General features: G+C 46.9%; 1 protein-coding gene across 1 annotated transcript; it reads right to left on the bottom strand.

The window, feature by feature from the left end:
• Window positions 1-210: 210 nt before the first annotated feature.
• LOC149326714 (uncharacterized) lies at window positions 211-12911 on the bottom strand. Its single transcript, XM_089564655.1, has 2 exons — window positions 12366-12911; window positions 211-2166 (listed from the first exon to the last, which is right to left on the bottom strand). Exons 1-2 carry the CDS (start codon window positions 12909-12911, stop codon window positions 211-213), a joined length of 2502 nt encoding a protein of 833 aa, XP_089420781.1.
• Window positions 12912-13141: the final 230 nt, after the last annotated feature.

The raw sequence follows: 13141 nt of genomic DNA, 5'->3' as shown, positions 1-13141 counted from the left end.
CCGGCATGTTTTCGTTGTGGATGCCCACAGGTGCTTCGGGGAGAGGCGCAGCGTAGTGCACTGCACTCATACATGTTGGCCGTACACGCACAGTGATAACAAAAGCAGAAAAGAAGGCAAATATGAAGCACTTTCACATAAAACACAAGATTCCTAAGCGATGCTGCGGCAAAGATGCAGTGCACTGGGCGGCTCTTATTGTTGGCCGCTCTAGAAGAGAACGCACTTTTTCTTCGGGTTGAGTGGTTTGCCCCCAGCGCATGAAAAAGCTGAGCTGAAGGCAGCGACGTGCTGCACTGCCGCGTTGCATTTGTCGCCAAGTCTCTCGGTATATCCGCGGCACCGAATGAAGCACCAGGAAAGGAAGAACAGCTGCGTCGCGGTCATGTGGTCGGTGCCCTCTAGGGTGCCGTGGGAGCCGTGAGCCTGAAAAGCATCCGCCAGAATATCCAAGGAGGCCAGTTCGGACAGTGCGACCCACTTATCTGCGGCGTTCTGCTTGTGTGCGCACTTCAGGGCTTCTCTAATTGCCCCGGTCGTTGCGTTGACATTGCGGTAGTGAACAATGGCGATGTCAGCGGACGCCTTGGCCACGTGTGCTCCTAGGGCCCCGTACTTCACGGCGTCCACGAGGGTTGGGTGGTAAAGGGGAAACGAGAGGACATACGGTGCGAGCACGAAGTCGTCGTCCCAGTGAGAATAGGCGGATAACCTGTACATTGTGTACCAGCCGAGAGTGCGCGGCACCGAATTTCTGGTCCTTATCCGCGACGCTTTCCATGCAGCCTCCCAGTTTCTGACAAGCGATGTGTTCATGTCCGGAAGCAGCGAATTAGCCTCACTGCTTGCGTTTTCATCCTGGGGTATCGTTCTGGTCAGTGCGCTCATGACGGTGTCCAATGAGCTCCATCGAATGGCCATAGTGGAGTCATTAGAGAACGGTGGCTTAGAGGCAAGGCGGGCGGCGAACTCGGTTCTGATCGCCAGGACGACGCGTTCCACATCTTGACGCAAGCCACTCTGAAAGACCTCCGCATTATATGGAGCGAAAAGATAGTCACCGAGATACATGTACAGGAGCTGATAGCAGAGGCGTCCGTGCTGGTATTTAATCACGTCCTGATTTGTTGTGCCGTAGTAGTTAGATATTAAGTCATGATTTGCGAATAGGCTGGCGTACCTCGCCGCCATCCACGAAATGAAAACATGTGTCTTATCATCGCCCAATTCTTTCCAGAGGTCGAAGAATTTGGTGAAGTACTTCAAGTTGGAGGTCATAAATATGGACACGTTGGTAATGTTGAATTTCGCCAGTGACTGACTCAATCTATTTACGTATGGGCTAGCAGCAGACAACGTTTCCGCTTTGTTGTGGGCTCTTTCGTCGTCAAGAGGACGAAAAAGAGACTCTTCCAGCTCTCTAGCTTCTTCAAACGTAACAGCCGTTTCCACACCACCTTCGGAGAACTGCGCTCGGAGGAATTCAAAGCTGCGGCGTTTTCCGTCCAGGCCACGCATCCTTCCTTGCTCCTCCGCCGCGAAGTGGAAAGAGGGCGCCACGAATACCCACAGCGTCTGTTCCACTTGCCACACTCTGATGATTACGGCCCAGTCGAAGTCGATGTTCAGGCTGAGCAAAGTACGCATCACGTCTGGTGCCGGCGACCGGCGTGGCCACACGATTCCCGCCCGCCGAAAGCACTCGCGTATTACGGGGAGCTCGTCGCGCTCTCCGCGCCAGAGCACGTCGCAGGAGCGGTAGAAGAGGCTTGCTTTCTGCAGGAGGTTCTGACCGGCGACCAGGGAATCGGTATTTTTGATCACAGCTTCCGTCATCTGGTCCAGGGCGTTGGAGACAAGCTCCGAGTGCACCGAATACTTCCGCCTCGCCCGCCAGCCGCCACACACGTACGCATCGAAGTTGACGCATGGGTCGATGGAATGGTTAACGGTTTCTGCAATGAGCTTGGAGAATTCCTTGCACACAGGCTCTACGCAATGTGGGGACGTATGGTGGTGCCAGCCACGAATAAATGCGAAGAGTACCAGCAGGCCAATTCCGAGGAGTACTATGGCGACGGCTGCTATAACGATGTTGGTGCGGGGGGCTGCAGGTTCTTGCTCACGCCGCGGAGATAGAAGCTGAGTACAGCGAGACCATGGTGACTGCGAGAAAACAGCAACGCATTACTGGTAATTCAAAAGTAAAAGCGGGGCTGCAAAAACAGAGCATTAGTTCCCTTAAGATTTAGGACAAAAAAATGAATGAAGGAAAAAAAAACGGTGGAAAACAAAACAGCAGTTAGCACTAATTTCAGTGTAAACTAATGCGGTTGCTTGTAATACTGTACAATGGTTAGGCAAGAGTAAGGGAATGCACGACACCCGGAAAAACTCGATATTTCAATGCGTAGCGCCCCCTACCTTTCAAACAAATAAACGTGTCAACTTAATATTTGGGTGACATAAGCCGCTTTATGTCTCCTACAACTGAGTTGAAAATTGACCGCTCTGGCCTTTTTTATGTAGAGGAAAAAATTTCCGATGCGAGACTTTGTAAACGGGAAAGCAGCCGCAAAAATTCAGGGGGGCACTTTGTTTACCTAAAGCGCTGTGAGGCGAAAGCGTTAAGCGCGGTGTTGCTCCTTGAGTCACTGATGTGTAGTTAAGGTGTCAAGCTTCGCGTCTAAGAGTGGATCGCAACAGCGCCTTGCAACGCTGCCAGCGAGTCCACAGAACGCCATCGCCCGTTCGGCTCTACGCCTTGCTCGTCCGTAAATTGGTTTTTGAGGAAAGGAAATGTATCTCTGTCTCACATATCTCGGTGGACACCTGAACCTCGCCGTAACGGGAAGGGAGGAATATGGGAGTGAACGAAGAGACCGTATTTACTGGACGCTTCTGTGTTCATTCCAACCCATCGATAAAGACAGCAAAAGAAGAGCTGCCATGGCGGAGTGGTAGCGTGCTCGTCTTGCGCTCTGAAGACCCTGGTTCGATTCCCCTACTCTACCAATTTTCTATTGGGTTTTATTTATTTATTTGTCGTGTCCTCTTGTCGTGATGTCACGCGGTCACATGGTAGCGTGCCGCATCTCCGCCGGAGCGAAGGATGAACCTCCATCAATGGCAGAAAAGTGCAAGCAGTATTGCTTTCGCAATAAAATGGCGAAATCATCCCCACTGCATTTTCCATAACACTGAGCAGCTGAATCAAATCTGGCGTCCTTAGTTAATGCAACTATGTCGTTATTTTAGTAATGCGTACTTGTTTTATGAATGCAAAGTTTAGAGAATGTTTGCGCTAGAGATTGTTGCGAGATAATTATTTTAGGAGCAATTGCTGCATGTCTGGCAAAACGTCACGCTTTGACCCTATAAATATATTAAATCGTATGTAAAAGTTTTGTGTCTCGCTATAAAGCTCTACCCATGTTTCGCGGTCTTTCAGATGGTGTGAACGTACAAAAAAAACAGAAACAATGAATGCCGACTATCTCGTACAAAATAAGAGGAAAGGAGAAAATTCAGAACCACATCGAAGATTACACTGCGGATGTAAGACAGTTATCGATGAAGGCTATCTCGTTTCTCTGCAACGCCACGGATGGCTTTGCAACACACGTGTCAGTGTTCATAGCGATGCAATAAGCTTCAAAGATGTGTAATCTTCGATGTGGTTCTGATTTTTGTTTTGTTGTTTTTGTTTCGTACCTTATATATTTCACGTGCTTTTTCAATAAAATTTCAGTTGCCAGACAGCGCCCGTGTCGTCTTCTCTTTCCTTGGTCCTTTGCCCGTTTTGCGCTGGTCCACAATGAGAATTACTTTCAACTTGCCCAGCAAAACGTATTGTTAGAGAGAATATTTGTGACAGGCTGTGAAACTGCCGACATCTATGTATTTATACTTGTGTGATCAGCAATAAACCCTCAGTTGTTAGTGAGCGCAGTGTCGTCCATTTTCTTGTCTTTTGTGCTCGTCTTCGTTCGCGCTGTTTATTCAAGATGTGAAACTGTGCATGCAAAGAAAAATGGAGAGATTCCTGCTGCTGATCGCGGTATAGCGATTTTCGATACATTTTCCGGGCAATTAAATCTCAGTAAAAGAAAAGCTACGACGTCAAAATCAGGTGCACCTATTGATTCACATCAGGTGTGCTCTTGTCAAGAGATGGCTTCATGGGTTTCAGCGTTTGGGAATGTTTCCTACTCAGAAATATCCGGTCATTTGCGAGGGTGGCTTGTCGCAAAGGCCGCCACTGCGCCGGGAAATTGTAAGATGTACGTATCTTTTAAGACATACGTAGCTCTCTGTCTGATTATTCCTGCTGTTGATAATTCATCGCATATTCGAACATAATTTATGATTGGCACTTTCCACCGGAGCTTGAGCGAAGCAAGTGCAGAAAACGCTTTGAGACATCTTTTTTTTTTCAAATCAAATGCAGTTTATTTCATATTTACAGTACATGGTTATGGGGTGTATACAAAAAATAAAATAAGAATACTGAAAACTACAAGTCGTACTCAACAGGAGCGATAGTACATCCAGGGAAAATTAGATACATTAACAGTGTAAACGTTTTTAGGTCTGCGTGTATTCATGAAAAAATATTGCAGCGCTGCCTCGCAATGCATTTGCCTTGTATTCTTACCACCAGATGGATCACACACAACTCCGCATAACAACAAGCACTTCAGGCGATTGGCTCAAATTACGGCGCTGAAAAATAGTTTTCCAACGCCTTTGCATCGCTTAATTTTGTTCGCCTGACAGTACGACTTAGCATCACCTTCTTGAGAGTAGTCTATAAGAGGTCTTCACAGTATTAAGAATTTCCAGGGACTCACTTGTACAATGTACAGTGGGTCGCCGAGGCTAAACGGCCGTGACCGTCAGCCGTGGCGACGTCGAGCGGTCCTTGCGGTTAAGGGATGCGTCTCAAAGATTCCAAGAATCTTTGAGACGCATTTAACGTCTCCCGAAATTCTCTGCGCTCCATTTCTAATCAAAAGACGGGAGGATTCACTCAATTGAAAGCGCTTTTTATAAGGTGTCTGCACTAGGGCTACGAAAAAGAAGAGTCGTACTGACCAGTACGCCCGCCAGTGAATTCGACGTCGGTGCGACGGGCTGGTGGCTTTCCTGCGTGAGAATTTCGTGACAGTTCAAGCGTTCCGCAGCGAAGATATCAAACGGCAGAAAAAATAAAAATAAAATCCCGGACTACGTGCCATTTAGATTAACATGAACTGAGCTGTGGAGGTGTGAGGTGGAGGGCAATAATTATTACACTCCTTGAATGTCAGTCTTGCTTGAGGATCTGCCTCAAAAATTGGAGAGGTTTAGTTAGTGCTGACACATTTTGGCTCTATAACAAAGGCAATAACCGGGCTAATGATGATTAGAGGCCTTCAGGTGATTTTCATAAAAGCCGTGAATAGAGGGCGCCTTTTTTTTCTAACAAATAAGTTTTTTTAATGGTTTAGCGCTCGAACAACAAACAACTTGCAGCCTCTTTAATAAATCTAAAACAAGAGGAAAATGTGGAGTTTTCAGATATGCTGTAATATGTCGGGTCTTCAGCACGCAGAACTTTCTCATCTTGAGCATGCAATCATTCCGTTTGAAAGAATATATGGTGTAACTCGTCTGCTGCTCAGTTACCCTGTTATCAGTGGACAACCATGCCTACCTGTAAAGCGCTAACAGCATAAGGAAAAACATAAGGAAAGGTGTGGTTCAATCCCACTGCGGCCGGGTTTCAACGGAGCATTCACCCAACTCATCGTTATTGGATCAAACACTCAAGATTGAACAGTTTTGTCAACGCGAGCAGCCAAAAAATAAGCTTTCTATCGCACTGACTGTACAAGCAGAAATCGCACGATTAGATTAAAATCGTCGTCAACAGATGTCCTGAGTACCGAAACACGACTGTAATATGTGGCGTCAGTTGTTAATGCAGACAAAAAGTAAACGCTTGATAGTTGCCCCACCTCATGCATTTCAAAGCCGCCACGGTGGCTCAGTGGGTATGGTGCTCAGCTGCTGTCCCGAAAGACGCGGGTTCGATCCCGGCCGCGGCGGTTGAATTTCTTTGGAGGAGAAATTCGAGGCCCGTGTACTGTGCGATGTCAGTGCACGTTAAAGAACCCCAGGTGGTCGAAATTTCCGGAGCCCTTCACTACGGCGTCTCTCATAGCCTGAGTCGCTTTGGAACGTTAAACCCCCTAAACCAACCAATCATGCATTTCAGATGTTGTCCTGTAGAATACATGGATGCAGCATGGTCCATAAAAAAGTTACCCCTACTCGTCCACAAATCGACTGACTACAAAAGTGTCGAGCGAAGAGTTCAATTCTAGATGAAACGCGACTCGTTGACTGCCTTTGCTTTGATATTCAGCAAGTCCTGCATGCCACCTGCAGTCATTCCTGCTGTTTTTACTTCAAACGTATATAAGGCAGCTTGGAAATGTAATTTTAAGCATATTTTAATTCATGCTTTCCACGTGTAAGGAATAACAGTTCTGCACCAACGCTATTTCCTACGAAGAAACAGTTTCCCTCCACAGACTTGGCAAAAAGAGCGCAAGCCACCGATATCTTAATCTGAACTAAAAAACGTAGCGTTGAAACAGGACACAGAAAGATAAGGACAGGACGGGGCTACAACTTACAACTGAAAGACATCGATCAATGAAAGACACATCCCTTCTCGAGCAAAGACACGCATGCGCAGACTTCAAAAATGGCAAAACTGTGATAATCTAGAAAAATGCGGTAAAAGAAAAAGAAACGAAAAGAGAGGAATCGCCACCGCTCATGAAGACTATTGTACAAACATTAAGTACGTCTTAGAAACTTTCTTTACTTTTCCATTAGGTAAATAGATGGTGTGCTAATGCACGTGTCCCTACTGCGTCGTGATATATCATGAGCTTCCAAGATTTCCCTCGCCAATTGATCTTTACCCCTTCCTAAGACCTTCGTGCGGTTCAACGAGGGAAAGCAACCTGCGCAGCTCTTGCAATGCTTTGGCAAGTGCTCATGAGTTTGCTGACGAAGCGAAGATGCACGTTCAGATGCATGCATGTTTGAACATGGATCTTCGCTTCGTCAGCAAACTGATGACCACTTGCCAAAGCATTGCAAGAGCTGCACAGGTTGCTTTCCCTCTTTGAACCGCACGAAGGTCTTAGGAAGGGGTAAAGATCAATTGGCGAGGGAAATCTTGGAAGCTCATGAAATATCACAACGCAGTAGCGACACGTGCATTAGCACACCATCTATTTGCCTAATGGAAAACGAAAGAAAGTTTCTAAGAAGCAATTAATGTTTGTACAAAAGTCTTCATGAGAGGTGACTATTCCTCCTCTTTTCATTTCGTTTTCTTTTACCGGATTTTTCTACATTATCATAGTTTTACCGTTCTTTCAAGTTTGCGCATGGGTGTCATTGCTCGAGAAGGGCTGCGTCTTTCGTTGATCAATGTCTTTCATTTGTAAGTTGTAGCCCCGTCTTGTCCTCATCTTTCTATGTCCTGTTTCAACGCTACGTTTTTTCGTTCAGATTATGTTTGACCAACTGGCCCCATAGTGTACTCTGTTAAACACCGATATCTTCCCTGCGAATACCCTAAAATAACGGGTCTCTTAGCGAAGGTACCACATTAACAATATTAGAGCCCTGATGTAGAGTGAAGAAAACTCAAACCCGGAAGAATTTTCGCCGTACCGTTTTTCTTCTGTCGGTTTGAGTAACAGGTAAACAATGCTGTCTTTTATCCCCGAGCGCTGTCTTTCAGTGAGCGAATTTTGGCGGCCGTGCGACGCAGCGGCTACCCACCGAATCAGCAGTGGGCAGAGGATGCAAAGGGACGGTACAAACGCGGTTTCCTAAGAATAAAGCAGGCGCATCGGGGAATTTTTAATACGCTACACTACGAAGTCCGGCTTTCGTGAAGATCACTTTAATTTTGAAGGAACTGTGAAATATTGTAAGATACTGTGATGAACATATTCACAGAAATGGGCCAATATTCCGATGCGCAACATATTCTTGCTTAAAAAGTTTGTCCTACGCTAGCACCGAATAGTTAATACTGCCTCAGAAATCCAATCGGGTGCGTGTATGAGAATTAATAGCATAAATCTGCGAGAGTACCAATGGTGACCTGCGGATATATTGATTGCTATGCTTCAGTCTTGTCATAAGCCACACATCGCATTCATAAAGAACTCTCCGTTGAATAATGCGCTTGTCCAGGGCGCTGTGTCACGGCTGAGGGCATTTTATACCCCCTGTACAAGATCTTTATCACCACTATAATCACCATCAGCCTGACTACGCCCACTGCAGGTCGAAGCACTTTCCCATGTCTCTACAATTAACCCTGTCCTTTGCCAGCTGTGGCCATCCCAGCCCCCGAAACTATTTACCTCATCCACGAACTTTCTGCCGCCCTATGCCACACTAGCCTTCGCTAGGAATCCACTCCGTTACCATTAAGGACCAGCGGTTACCGTGCCTTCGCATTACATACCCTGCCCAAGCCCACTGCTTCATCTTGATTTCGACTAGGATGTCATTAACCCGCGTTGGTTCTCTCACCCACTCGGTCCGCTTCCGATGTCTTAACGTTACACCAATCATTTTTCTCTCCATAGCTGGCTGCATTGTCCTTAAGTTAAGGTGAAACCTATTCGTTTGAATCCACGTTTCTGTCCCATTGGTGAGCTCTAAGATTCAACTGGTAAGGTACATCTCTCTTGAGAAATATTGGTAAACGGCCATTCAGTGCCACGAGCGCTCCACCCAATTCTTATTGTTGGCCTTAGTGTTTTGGCTAATTTCCTGTCATAATGCGGGTCACCGGTCACTACCTGCCGTAAGTAGACGTATTGCCTTACCACTTCCAGCACCTCGCTGCCGATTGTGAACTGATGTTCCCTTGCTACATGGTTTGCAACATTACTTTGGTTTTCTCTACGTTAATTTTTAGACCCACCGTTCAGATGTGCCTGTCTAACTCATTGATCATGCTTTGCAGTTCATTTCCTCAAGGGAATGCCATTAGCGAATTGCAGATTACTTAGGCGTCCTCCATTAACTCTTATTCCCAACAGTTCCCAATTCAGGCCTCGCAATACCTTCAGTAAACATGCGAATCGCATTGACGAGACCGTGTCTCCCTGCATAACGCTCTTCGTGATTGGAATTTTATTGCTGGCTTTATGGAGGACTATGGTAGCTTTGCAGTCGTTTCAGATATCTTACTATATTTTCCAATAATGATCTTCTACAATCTGATTCCTCAATGACTGCATCCCTGCTGAGATGTCCACTGAATCAAATGCTTTCTCGTAATCAATGAAGGCTCTGTATAAATCAGGTGGCTATATTCCGCGCATTTCTGTATCACCTTATTTATGGGGTGAATATGGTCTATTGTGGAGTACTCTTTACAAAAGCCTGCCTGATCGTTTCGTTATCGAAGTCTAAGATTTTCTCTATTACATTAGTGATTACCTTAGTAAATATTTTTTTTTGGCGATGGGCAGTATGCTGATCGGTCTGTAATTTGTCAAGTGCTTTACGTCTCTTTTCTTATAAACTAAGATAATATAAGCGTTCTTCCAAGCTTCTGGTGCTCTCGAGGTCGTAAGGCATTGCGTATACAGGGTGGCTAGTGTTTCTCTCGCCATCTCAAATCCGTCCTTCAGCCCATCCGCTGTTACCTGATCCTCACCAGCTGCTTTCGCGCTTTGCCTTGCTCCTAAGGCTTTTCTTATTTCCTCTTTTGTTACTGGAGGAATGCCCCTTTGCTCGGCGCTACTGCCTCGATCATTAACGTTCTGATTACTCTGACTTCTGTATAGGTTTGCATAGAACACTTCGGATACTTTAACTATCTTGTCCATAATGCTAGCGACATTGTCCTCTTTGCTTTTTTACGCATACTACTGGTTTTTACAACTTTTAGGCTACCTTCATTTTTTAGGGCCTGCTCGAATCTCTATACATGAAACTTCCCTATGTCTGCGGTCATGCGGTTATTAATTAATTTTTATAGCTGCGCGAGTTTCATTCCCTATGCAGGCGTAGACGCCCTCATGCTTTGGCATTTCTTAATCAGATACACAAAACATAGCTCCACCAGAACAGATGGGACCCAGCGAGGGAGATACAACGCGTGGCGACACGCTGTGCAGGTTGTATGAACGCCTTGCTCCGAAGTGTAAAGGATGTTAACTGCTAGGCAACAGCGGGAAAAAGGCGACAAGAGAAATAGCGGGAACTCATTCGATACCATGGCTTCAGGCCGACTGCATACGCGTACCTTTCGTCGCACTGCTGCAAAGAGAGAAATTGCTGCGAATAAACTGGGGTGTACCAAGTGGTTCAGGGAAGCCCACAACCCAAATTCAAAAAATATGCTTTTTTAGTTATTAAGATGGCTTCTGCGGCGGTGGCGGACATCAGAAAAGAGGTGAATAGGGTTAAATAGCTAGATAACGTTAGCTAGCTGGATTATTAATTAATGGCCGATAATTAACGTTTTACCTACTACGGTTGGGCAACCAGTTGCCAATAGAGCTTTCTTGACAGCCGTTAGTGTCATATAAATTTCTAGAATTTTGAAAACGCGATAACTCTCAGCGCTCTGGCCCAACAAATTCTGACCACACCGTGCCGAAATACATGCGCTTTCCAAAAGCCTAAACGCAAAGCAGTTCCTCCAGTTGACGTAACTACCAGAAATGAGAAAATTTTTGCGAGCCACAGCGGCCAAGGGACGCGCGTTTTTTATATTAAAAAAGTGATAAACCTGTCACCAAAAACTGGCTACATATCTCTAATAGCAACTACGTGTCCAATTGTATTAGTTAAAATGTTATTACAAATACATTAAGCGGCAAACTAGGTAACATTATTCACATATTTTCTGGTGTCCGCCGATGCAAGTACTACTCTGCAGCATAAGTACGCAAAAATCTGATTTTAAGAAACTACCAGGGCCACTTATGTTTGCTGACGCGTTCTGGATGCGAAAGCATTGTGCACTACTGCTCTTTCCGTTCGTACAGTCATGGAGAAAAGTTTACAGGATGCGGATTCGCGAAAAAAATTTATTGCGGGGAGGTCAATCACAGCGCGTCACGGAAATGCAAAGGAACGTGATGAGACATGCGGGTTCCATCTGCTACAAAAATACAATCCGCCTGTCTACTGAGGCAGAGCAGAAATAATTTTTCCCCCAAATTCACATCCCGCAAACTTTTGTCCATTACTGTACGCTTGTGGTTGGTGTAAATCGCGTTGCTCACCCAGCCGCATGTCATAAGAAACTCCGTCGGTTAATGCCCATATAAGCAGAATTGGTTATTGTCTACTTAACGTTCATAGTTGGCGGCGAGTCCTCATGTACCACTACCACCGCAGTGGCGCAGCGGTTAAGCGATGCGCCACGGCACCGCCAGGCGGCGGCTCCTGTCACAGGCACCCAAAGGAATTGTGCGACCCTGTTGCTCTTCTCGAGCAGCCTCTCGTCCAGATGGCGCGACGCGCCTCAGAATTTACCCGATCTTCCTCCATTTGGGTGTAGCTTGCGAGTCGCTCCCCCGGACTTACCCGAGTTACTACCGTCATCGTTTTACCGAGTAGCTCGCAAGAGTTCGGGCAAGTGTCCACACTATCTATTAACACTTCGATATTTGCGCGGCGCTTCGCCGAGCAAACCCGATTAACTACCGAGTAAGTGGAGTAAGCTTTGATCAGTGGCCGCATTTTCCATAGACACTTTTGCGTGAACACCGCAGTAAGTCGGGTAAGCTCGGGTAAGTGTTCACACTTTCTCTTAACGCTTTCTCTTAACACTTGCGTGGCACACCACAGAACATAGCCGAGTATGTACCGAGAGACGTGAGTAGCTTCGTGTATGTGCCCACAATTTCTGGGCAGTCTTTGTGCACACACTTCCAGTACACGCTTTCTGTGAGCGCCGCAGTAGATCGGGTAGGCTCGGGTGAGTGTTCTCACTCTCTGATAACACTTCCTGTTAACCTCCGTTGTCAGCAATTTTGTCGCCCTTTTTGCAGAGAAACAGGACAGCTTGGTCCTGGCCAGCCGACAGCATGATCTTTTCCTCTCTCTCTGTTTCGATGGACAAGCTCTCAACACTGAAGCATACAAACGCAGGTTAACAAACATTCACTTGCTCACATTACTGCCGCTATTGAACGACCTTAGATCATATTCCTTTTTGTCTTAAATCGAACGCTGTGCAGAGCTTGCAGGTGATAGTGAAGACTTTGCACGCCTATGCTTCCTTCTGCGCGGAGTTGTTTCGCACGCACCTCTGGACTGAAGACACCATGTGTCGTCAGCACCTTGCTCTGGTCGGAGGCAGTTGGCTGTCCTGCGCAGTGTTCAGATCGTCGCGACACCTTGCTCTCGTCACAGGCGGTTGGCTGTCGTGGACAGTGCTCAGATGGTCGCGACACTTTGCTCTCATCGCAGGCGGTTGGCTGTCCTGGAGTATGCTCAGATCGTCGCGAATCCTTGCCCTGGTCGGAGGCAGTGGGCAGTCCTGGGCACTGCTCAGATCGCCGCGACACCTTGCTCTTGTCGCAGGCGGTTTGCGGTCCTGGAACGTGCTCAGATCTTCGCGAATCCTTGCTCTCGTCGCAGGCGGTTGGCTGTCCTGGAACATGCTCAGATCGTCGCGAATCCTTGCTCTCGTCGCAGGCGGTTGGCTGTCCTGGAACATGCTCAGATCGTCGCAAATCCTTGCTCTCGTCGCAGGCGGTTGGCTGTCCTGGAACATGCTCACATCGTCGCGACACCTTGCTCTTGTCGCAGGCGGTTGGCTGGTGTGGGCGGTTCTCAGATCGTCGCGGCATTCTCCTGCGGTAGTGATGAAGTGTGAGGCACGAAATACGCCAAAAAAGGCAGCTTTCGCATGACTTCAAAGCGAGAACATCAGTAGGTAGACATTTTTGTTTGAAATATTCAGTTGTTAAACGAAGTAGTCAGGAGTATTGCCCGTGAAACGTTGCTCGTGCTTCAGTATTTTGGAGCCAAAAAAGTGCATGTCTGCGGGCCCACGCAATGCGTTCTACGAACCCGGGCA

The sequence above is a fragment of the Amblyomma mixtum genome, chromosome 10 (genome assembly GCF_055824585.1).
Source record: "Amblyomma mixtum isolate Tamu chromosome 10, ASM5582458v1, whole genome shotgun sequence".
Taxonomy (NCBI): Eukaryota; Metazoa; Arthropoda; class Arachnida; order Ixodida; family Ixodidae; genus Amblyomma; species Amblyomma mixtum.
The sequence above is the reverse complement of the archived record's forward strand: the minus strand, read 5'-3'. Positions and strand labels throughout refer to the sequence as shown.

What these genes read in the sequence shown, in the direction of transcription:
- LOC149326714 (XM_089564655.1), bottom strand. Translation starts at nt 12,911, where the DNA reads ATGCCGCGACGATCTGAGAACCGCCCACACCAGCCAACCGCCTGCGAC. An exon ending in ATGGTGTCTTCAGTCCAGAG is followed by an intron (nt 2,167 to 12,365) that starts GTGCGTGCGAAA and finishes GTTTTCTCGCAG; the next exon opens with TCACCATGGTCTCGCTGTAC.